Source organism: Hippocampus comes, unplaced genomic scaffold, assembly GCF_001891065.2.
Source record: "Hippocampus comes isolate QL1 unplaced genomic scaffold, H_comes_QL1_v1.1 scaffold111, whole genome shotgun sequence".
NCBI classification, from domain to species: domain Eukaryota; kingdom Metazoa; phylum Chordata; class Actinopteri; order Syngnathiformes; family Syngnathidae; genus Hippocampus; species Hippocampus comes.
Genome location: NW_017805698.1, coordinates 3,157,269 through 3,167,596, shown reverse-complemented (window position 1 = coordinate 3,167,596; position 10,328 = coordinate 3,157,269). Strand labels below are relative to the sequence as shown.

At 42.2% G+C, this 10,328-nt stretch overlaps 2 protein-coding genes across 3 annotated transcripts in view; both read left to right on the top strand.

Moving 5' to 3' along the window:
• The window catches only part of trpm2 (transient receptor potential cation channel, subfamily M, member 2), a 17,691-nt gene extending 16,894 nt beyond the window's left edge, over positions 1–797 (top strand). Inside the window, 1 exon segment of the mRNA XM_019882297.1 lies at positions 25–797. Within this exon segment, the coding sequence (XP_019737856.1) occupies positions 25–141 (117 nt within the window). The 3' untranslated portion in view covers positions 142–797.
• map3k13 (mitogen-activated protein kinase kinase kinase 13) overlaps positions 35–10,328 on the top strand; it is a 37,525-nt gene continuing 27,231 nt past the window's right edge. For both annotated transcript variants that reach the window (XM_019882300.1, XM_019882298.1), the window contains exons 1-2: positions 35–60; positions 2,589–2,736. The gene's annotated coding sequence lies outside the window, so the exon portion shown is untranslated. The remainder of the gene's footprint in view (positions 61–2,588; positions 2,737–10,328) is intronic.

The following is a 10,328-nucleotide window of genomic DNA, read 5'->3' as shown; positions in this document are numbered from 1 at the left end:
CCCCCCACCCCCTCTCACTCCCAGGTGGCGTGCAGTCGCGGCTCTCTGCAATGGCAAGAGGTGAGCTGCAAAAACGGACTTTGTTCAGACCAAAGCGACTCACTGCGGCGGGTCGCCATGCTGTATAACAGGAATTCATAACTCTCATGTCGATATCCATTTCATATCATTACATTTCGCTCGAATGTCATGCACAACCTTTCTGGTGTTCAGCGCTACACCTGTATGTTGCTCACAGCTGACTCCCTAACATACATCGCTCCATAATCCATAAACAGATGTCCAACAACTAGTCATTATCTTGGACCATAATAAGCCACATACCTGAAAATGGATAACAATAAGTCGAGAGTAAATTGTGCCAATTAATTAATTGAGGTCGACTCGAGTATAATGCCTGCACTAACCTTGAGCGCCTCTAGAGGCACTATGTTTGTTTTGGGGTTATTTGTCAGTCTTTTGTTGGGAAGGATGCTATATTCTGAGAGTTTTGAGTTCGTTTTGCAGCTTAGAGGTAAATAACTTTGATTCAAACACACACACAATCCAGTTCTCATGTGCACGTTTATTGTCTAGTCTATATGGGAATTTGAGCAAGTATGTCACAAAGAAAAATAACTACAGGGAGAGGAGTTGCAAAGAATGAGAACTTCTGCAAAGACTACTTGAATGTTTACTTCTAGATGGGACAGTATATTAAATGTGTTCCTGCTGCCATTGTATTTTAGTGTGAGTTTATGATTTTTGTTACTTTAAATTAATCAAGCCTTTTAAATAAATAAATAAACAGAGCACTATTTTGTCATCTTTGTCACCTTCTTTTGAATACTGTGGCTCATATACTGTATGCTACACTGACTGAAGATGTCATTTTTTTTTTGTTGTTCTTTTTTTTTTGTATACGATGGTGCTCATGCATGAAACATGTACCGGACATGTCTTAAGCATTTATTTGTATTTTTTAATAATAATACATATTTCTTATGATAGAAAAGACATTTTGCAGCATTAGATTTTTTTGTTTACCAAGGTGCCACCAGGGGTCACCAACATGGAACCCATGGGCAAGCGATCTCCCACAAGGACCATTTCAGTAGCCCATGGGCTGTTTCTAAATACTGTATAGCTCACCATCGGACATTGTGATTTCACAATGCTGAAGTGATGATGTGAAAATTGAGTTTATAGCAATACAACTATGGAGTTATGTTTATCGTTCTTACCTTGTTAATTCATTGTTGGCAATTACAATTAGTTATTAATTCACAACCTCGATGTCTTCACATGGATAAATACAATTAATGACGAATAGCAAAAACGAAAATGAAAGGTAATTTGAGCAAATGTGCTATTTCGGAAGTAGCACATCACATTGGTGTGTAGCATAATAGCACAAACTTTCAAAGGTAACTTAACCCTGTGCTACACTTACCAGACACATCATTATCAATTTCAATGGAATTTAATTGTGCTCTTCTTTGAAACGGAAAAGACCTTTTGCAGCACAAAGAGTTGCTGATTGCCACGATATTTCATATGCCAGAATGATTATGTATGCTTCTTAATTTCTGCACTATTTTGAATTGTTTATTAGGGGTTTGCAGTTTTCAGTAGTGTAGAAGTACGCTACCCTGTATCAGTGTAACTACTACCAGTATTTTTTTACTCTGTGATAACTACAACCACAACATAATACAAAAATAACATTCATCTATTTTCTCATCCGCTTATTCTCACGAGGTTCGCGGGTGTGCTGGAGACTATACCAGCTGTCTTCGGGCAGTAGGCGGGGTTCACCCTGAACTGGTTGCCAGCCAATCGCAGACAAAAATAACAGTTTCAATGACTGTAATTTTGATTAATCTCTTCTCCTTTTATCGTGCAAGTGTACCTAATATTCTGACAGTTTGTCTGTTGCGCACAATGTAAAATTGTGCCAGCCCAGCACATTTGTGATTGTTTTTGTGCACTGCACCTGTCACGTAGCAGTTTCGTGTAAACATGCAATGGTGCAGCTAGAGGAGGCCAGTATCGGTTTCCACACCCTCATTCCTCCTGCGTAATAACATGTGCCTCTGCCAAAATATTTTGAACCTCGTGAGTGAGATTGCCCCATGTTTGGCTGTGCTGTGTGTGGTATTGAAAACCTAATGAGGCTCCCGTAGCTGCAAATAAGGTTATTTTAACATACAATCTTGTAAGGAGATTTTTTTTTTTTACAAACAATCAAGTCACAAACATACATTGGCATGTTTTTTTTCCACTGATCACAACAAAAAGCGTACATTTACTCTAAGAAAGTTAAATGAACAACTGAGACTCGAGAAGAACTGACAGCTATGAAAGAAAATGTATGTATGTACTATAATATGACTCAATTGGAAAATCTGTTAAAAACAAAAACAACCACCATGGCAGTCACAAGCATAGAAGAAAACTCATGGAATAGAGTTGATAGATCGCAGTACAATTGTTTGTTTTAATTAGATAACACAAACGAAAAATACTAATAAAAATAGATCCAACGCACACATGTACATTTTGTTGTGCGAGGAAGACTTCTTTACTGAGCTGGGTTTTATTTACAGGTGCACATGGAACGTGGGGAGTCCGGAAGTGATGTAACACCTCACGCGCCTCATCTGATTGGCTAGCAAATCCGTGGCCTGAGAACGACACGCAGGGAGCCGACTGACATCTCGGGACGCGTCGACGGAGCATGTACGGCGACAAATGGTAACGAAAAGCTATTTTATTCGTATAGTTTGTGAATTAATAAAACGTTAAAGGCCGTTGGCAATTAACGAGCGTTCGGTTGGCATGTCGGTTTCGGGGAAGCTAAAAGTCCTGCGCGAGGGCAGCTGTCAATTAGCCTCTGTTGCCTTCATGGGACCTGACAGCTACTGTTTATAATACTGTATTGCCAACTGTTATTTTTCTGCCTTAAAGGTCCCAATAAACGCCCTTTCGCGTATCTTGTAGTTTGAATCAGCCGATAGAACGTCATTGGCGAGCAGAGAAGAGTATTAAAGGGTTAGAGTTCATATTCGCTGTCATTATATAACCGAGTGTGTACATGTTAAAACCACATAATAATGTGGCATTTTCTGGGCTTGTTTTTACGAACAGAGAAAGGAAATGGGTGGGTGTCGCTGGACTACAGTGCAAAATATCTATTTTTATTCTCTAGGAAGTGTTGTTGTGTTTTCACTGTTGGAATATATGTTGTCACTATATCTAGTTTATGCCATTTATTGCAGTTTGAACATGAGGATTGTGCATTTAACACCACATTTTCACTGTGGTTGTAGTTTGCATTAGATGTTGGCGTAATCATTATTGCTTTGCAGTTGCGCAGCACTGCAAATTAGGGATTTAACTATTTGCGCAGTTTTTCTCCATTATTTGCTGAAAAAGGACCTACTCATTGTTTTTGTGCTCAGCCCGGAGCACTATCCTGCACAAGTATTGCTTTGGCGCCATCTTGTGGCCTTTTGGTACCACTGAACTATGTTGACGTGAGTTGAGGGGTGTCATGTAGTGCTTTGTCGTAGTGTTATGATATCTGTTGGCAATTACAACACTTTTTGGTGAACGGAGAGGGGTTTTTATTCCTAGCTGATATTTTGTCTTCACGCTAGTGTTAGGAACACTGTACTCTTAATAGATTATCAAGGGTATAATTGCTTCCACGTCTGTGGCTTTACCTCTTTAACTTATCATGTTATAAGAATAAAGCCTACCAGCGGACCGAAAAGAAGCAGCGTTTTTTCCCCCCACACTGAAGCCTTTGCGTTTTGAAAATTGCATTCTACTAAATTACAATGTCAATTTGATCTTGACAAATTGTTCTGCTCTCATTACCACTGTATTAATATTGATCTGTAAACCATTTCATTCCTATGTTCCACCTTATATTTCATAGCGAGCGACAACACTTATAGCAGCTTCCCTCTTAATGTGAGCACATTTGCATTTTCTGCCTATTTTTAGGTTTTATAAAATATTTTACTGGAACAGCAATGAAACATTTATTTGTGATCATCCGTCTGCCAGCCGCTTACCTCCCTTTTCACGACAATGTAGTGTCATAACCACTGTGTTGGCTGATTTCCATTTCCGCCGTATGTTTGCAGTCAGCAGCAAATGTGTCTCCTGTGTGCATGACTGCTGGATGCTGTGGACTGTCAGGATTGCGTTGCAGCCTCACCGCTGCTGAGCAAGTGTTCACGTGTGTCACTAAAGGCTTTGGCTTGTCAGTGGCCAGTGCAATTACAGGTCAGCAGCCACAATTAGCCAAATGGAGTCCCCACTCAAGCTGGCATTGCGTAGACATATACACTCCTGTCATGTCTCTCTGGTTTTAACTATGCAAGAAAGATACCTGATACCTGGTTTACAACTCACCTGAGCAACTTATCTTGTAAAAGCCCAATAACATACTCACAAGTACTTTTTGGGGGGTCGATAAACTGTGCTGTAGAAGTACATTGACATTCAATGGGCATTTTCAGTCCAGTGAGAGTACATTAAGGAACAGAAAAGCATGGGCGGGTTCAAGTTATTTGTCTTTGTTATTGATTCAGTTTTCGGTTATTTTATAAAATTGAGAATTTGAGATCCTGGCGCTGTATGGTGGCAGCGACCTCTAGTCACTTCGCAGCAATCAACAGTTTTGGAGAAAGTGAACAATTCTTGTTAAAAATGAAAAAAAAAAGGCTTGAAGCTGTTTATTGCCACGGCCAGTTGAAGTTTATAGACAACAGAGATGATTCTTACAAAGTCATCCTTCACTAAATGTGGCCGAACGCAGCACGGTTCTGCTTCCGAAATCCGTGACAATTACTAAAAAAATAAATTGAAGCCATTTATTCTTCAACTCCTCAGAGGTTGGCATGACAGGTGACGCAAAGTTTCAGCTTGTCGGGCAGCTATTTTTCCCAAGGTGAGTGGTCGTGTACCAGCTATGAAGTGGTCATCTACTTGAAAACTGAGTAGTGTGTAGATACAAGCACATCACAACAACACTGACATCTGATTGGCTGATTTTGCTTTTTCAAGCATTTATTGCAGACCATCGACAAATTGAGTAGATGTCAAACTTAAACCCTCAAATTGTGGAAAATTTTTGATTTGATGGAATGGGACCTTTTAGCAATGGATATTTAAGCACAAACAGTGCAGCAACACATGTAGACAGACAGAATACTCAGACATGTTTTCTTCATCCTCTGCAAAAATTAGTAATATTATTGCAGCTTGCTAAGTCAAATGTAAACAAATTCCTATATGTCTGCAGAGCTGTATTATATTACCCCCTTGTGGCCAAGGAGCATAATGTTGGGCTGGAACGCATTGATGATATTTCAATTTCAATGGGGAAAGACAAATTAAGTTATTTGTGTTTTGAGTCTCAAAAAAACTTAAATTCAGTGTCACTTTGCATTTATTTGAATTGTTTGCATATGTCCAGAAGATTCTGAGATTTGAAATGATGGCATCATCAGTGGAGACTCTGGATTTATACAGCAACAGAAAAACAACCCTCGATGCTTGCTCACTTTTGTTGTCCGTTATTTCTGCATGCGTGGCTTTACATGAGATGCCCTTGGAGTTGGAGCTCAGCTCAGTCTAGTATTTGTGCTGAATGTTCCCGTTGCGTGCGGCACAGCCAGTGAAGGTCAATTGAGTGGAAAAGGCCAAACAAACATTGGGTTCTGAAATCCCTCGCGCCGCCATGCTTAGCCTATGCGGGGCCGGTTTGTCACATGCATATCAAACCACAAAACACCAATAGAAACAAGTCAGCATGATGGAGAAAGTAAGCAAATTTCCATCCCCCTCTGCTCCATTGGCTTTACTGAACGCAATCCCTGACGCTGGTCAACCAGTGCCAGGAGTGGGATTTGGTTGAGAAGTGGGTTAAGTGTGGGGGGGCTTATCTTAACTCTACATTGTTGAAGCCCAAGTGTGCTAATATAAAACAGACTTTTCTTAACATGTTCACAATAGTGAAAGAAACGAGACTCGGTATCATACAGTAAACTGATTCTACATTCAGTGGAACCGCAAAAATCACAGAATTTTATGCCAATTTTAATGAAAATAATGACAGGCTATGTCAGTTTTCCTAATCAAACCCATAGTAAGCTTTGATCCAAATGCGTTCTCTGCAAATGGTTATTGTTTACACGGTTGTGTTGGAGCATGCGCGCTCTGGTCTTAATGCATGCCTGCATACATGCGCTGCTTTCATGCAAGGGCACGCTGCTTTGAATGTACTGCGCTCGTGCGATGTGTCTGCTAGCCAAGCTTCTATAATTACCACAGCCTGCAGCGCCTCATGGGGAGCATATTAATACACACGAGTGGAGAATAGGAGCGCATGAACTCGTCATACGGGCCGCTCCTGCCTCTTGGCAGGAGTGCTGACATTTGGTGTTTGTTGTCTGTGGACTCGTGCGCATTTGATCACAGATGATTATACAACACATTTGATGTGTTTGGGTGTAATTGTTAAATAGGATGCCCAGCAGATTCATCCCTATTCTGCAAAAAGAAACAACATTACAGAAGGATAGGTGAGCCTATATTACAGAAATTTTGCAGGATTTCAAAACTTAAATGCAATGCTTTAGTCCAGAATGTGCATCTTTTTTGATCGTGTGAACACAACACTAGCCGTGACTCAATACAATGAATTCATAAACATCGGAGGGCTTTACTTTTTACCAGCCTTCCTGTTTTCTCTCTATTGCAAGTCTGCCAGATGCCTTCGAAGGGTGAGCTGAAATTTTAAAATATGAATATTTGAGTAACTACATGTCATCAGCAAACAAATGAAGTAGGCTGCATTTTCCAAATAAGAGAATAATTCATCAAAACTGGTGATGAAGTCCTGCCTCCACGAATGAAAAAATACAAATGATGCAATTACTTGGTCTTTATGAGGGCCCACTTTTTTCTTCAGACTCTGGACTCCTTGTTCTCAAGGAGCCGCTCGCCTAGTCGCCATGCCCTAGCCCCGCCTCTTGGCATCCAGGTAATGAAAGCTGTTCTCTTCATTGGCTCCACAGCACATGGAGGTGGGAAGAGCAGTGGCTTATTTGCATAGGAAAGAACCCATTGTCATGTTCATATTTGACACCCTTTACCGGAGAGTGAGCAATTGTTTGTGGTAAATAAATGCGTGAACATTGAATAATTCACTACCAATGGAGAAAAAAAAAGTCAAAACAAAGACAAAATTAATAAAAATCGTCATGCATGAAGTCAACCTGCTTCGCAGATCAATTGTGCTCGACTTTTTTGCGCTGTATTTTCTTTGTCTGGATTGCGACTATTACTATCTCATGGGGGGATGCAGTGCATTTGGTAGTTCACAGCCTTTTTTAAGGGAACCTTGACAGTAGTCCAGATTGTGAACTGGCAGCTCTCCAACTGCAAGTCTTGCATTTGGTCCATTGTGGGCTGAGGTCTGTATTTAATTCAACTACTATGGGGGATTGCCTTTGCACAGCTCGTGTGTTTGCCTAACCTCTCACGCAAGAGAGCAGCAGCTATCAGTCGCACCTTACACAAACAATTACACAGGTGTAATACGAAGTTGACCACTGTCCTCTCTAAATTCAGAAGCCTTTGTAATGGTTGCGCAACACTCTGAGATAATCAGCGGCGCATGTAGATGGTGAAAAGGGTAGCACCGTCTTTGTCTAATATAAAAGGCCGTGGGGTGGGGGGGGCTTATAAATGGGGGGATGCCTTCTAAATTTTACATACAGCAGAGAATAATGTTGCTAACAACCCAGCCAAATTAGAATAAATATCATCGGCAAGTGTCTGAAATTAGGTCTTTCCGTCATCTTTCTGACATTGTGGGCATGCCCGTCGCTGAATAGGCTATCCAGCCTATTTATATCCACGCCCCACTTGACTCTTAGCTGCCACTCTCATTTTCACAGTACGTGCTCAAATGTACCTCGTCATATAAAGTATGTCTTTAATGTGAGCCACAATGTGTACTGGCGCGCAGACCGTCGGTCGGGTCGTCCAGTTTGCCACTGCTTCACATTCCGCGCCGTGCATTGGTCCACATAACTGAGACACTGCAGCTCACATAACTACATGTATATTCTTCTCAGTCTTGGCACGTTTTTCGCACTTAAACATATGGAATGTATTTAGAAATAAATCACAAAGATGAATTGACAGGGTATTCATTCATTTTCCGATCCACTTTATCCTCACAAGGGTCACGGGGAGTGCTGGAGCCTATCCCAGCCGTCTTCGGGCAGTAGGCGGGGGGACACCCTGAACCGGTTGTCAGCCAATCGCAGGGCGCACAGAGACAAACAACCATCCGCGCTCACACCCACACCTAGGGACAATTTGGAGTGTTCAGTCAGCCTGCCATGCATGTTTTTGGAATGTGGGAGGAAACCGGAGTACCCGGAGAAAACCTACGCAGGCCCACAGAGAACATGCTAACCCCACACAGGAAGCCCGGAGCCGGGATCGAACCCACGACCTCTGCACTGTGAGGTTGATGCGCTAACCACTGGATCACCGGGCCACCCAAAGCGACAGGGTATTTAACTAAAAATGAGGGATACACAATAGGTGGATTGTGACTAGGACAGAATTCGCCCTGCAGGATGAAAATTCCTTTTGTAATTTCCTCTCACCCCAAATTGGTCAAACTGTGGGTTGTAGGTGGGCTCAGCAGGATAATCTCCCACTGCATTAACAGCCTCTCCAACTTGCAGGTTGCTGCATCATCATTCACTCTGCTGTCCTCAATCTTTTTGCCAACAGCCACGCAGCCAGGCCAATTTTCATCCATCCATCAAAGGCACAAGGACAACAATCTGATGTCAGTCTGGTTTCTTTCATTGTAACTCAAACGTGTCTCTGTGCCTCTTTTTCTGACAGTTGGTTGAACGCATGACATTTTGGTATTTTTTTGTTTGCATGAAAAACCCAATGCCTAAAAATAAGGCTCCCACCTTGTACGAGCACTCGCCCATCCCTGTGTATATCAGTATAGCTGGCTGGGCTAGTAGAGAGCTAGTACTGGGATCTGATTAGTTCACGAACCAAGTCGCTGGCCATAATGCCGATGGTTGCCCCCCTTGGGCCAACATGTCAGTGGCTGCCTGCTTTCTGATAGCAATTGGAAAGGTAATCCTGCGCTCTGGGTGTGTTTTCTTTTATTGATGTGGGGGACACAGGAGCTGTCAGCGCCACTGTTCCGCTGCTGGTGAAATAGTAATGAGCGTGTATAATGGGCCAGCGCCAGTGTGGTTTACAGCTTGTTTGCTCTTGTAGCCAGGCCCCTGTGTTGTAACTGCGTGTCTGGCTGTGTTGTGTTTTATCGGAGTATCTTGCCGTGTTGGCGAGGGAGACACAACAATTTAGCTTGGATGGCTACAGTTAGCTCATAGCTGAATCAGTGGGTGCCGAACCACAAACATGTGGGGGGCCAATTTATTGTGAGTTGAAAACTAGTCTCTGAATTCACTTCACTGGATCTTTAATTGAATATGTCTTTCTGGAGATGACATTCCACATTAAACGATTGATAACTAACCTAGTGTATGTACTCTGTAAACTAGGATGATGCTCTATAACTGCTGGGAATTGGAGTGAAGAGGAACGTATGAAAGTATTTATGAAAAGTCAGAAGTATTTCTCTTTGTGTAATATCATGGCTTTGTTTGTGTTGCGCATGAGCGCACAGGCTGGCGATCAGCCGACCTTCGGACCTTTGGAATTTGGGCTTGACAGTATCGCTTGCAGTTCACTGCTCAGCAAACAACTCAGCTGTTTGAATTCCATGCGCCGTTCTTTTTTTTATATCCAATATTTTGTGCAGCCACTTGCCTCGCTTTGTCAATGTTTAACTGGAGACCACTGCTTTCGGGAACTCTCGAGCTGACTTGCTGTGTCTCTGTACAGTTTAGTTCAGTTCATTTTTATTTATGGTACATTGTGGCCTGGGAACCATCGCTCCAACATCCATCAATTTCTTCCAAGTGCTGTCAGTAAAATTGGCGAGATTGGGATTGTCGTCGCATTGTGACATTGACGATAGCATCTTCTATTTCTTCATCTACCAGTATGCTTTCTTTTTCTTTGTTTTTTGGGGGGGACAGTCTACAGGCCCTTTGGCACTGTGCTGCCTTTGACAGGTCAGTCTTGGAACTACTACCACCATCTGATTTGCAGGAAGAGTCTCATGACTGTCGGTGGAGATATCGCGATGTGTGTGTGTGTGTGTGTGTGTGTGTGTGTGTGTGTGTGTGTGTGTGCGTGTGCGTGTGCGTGTG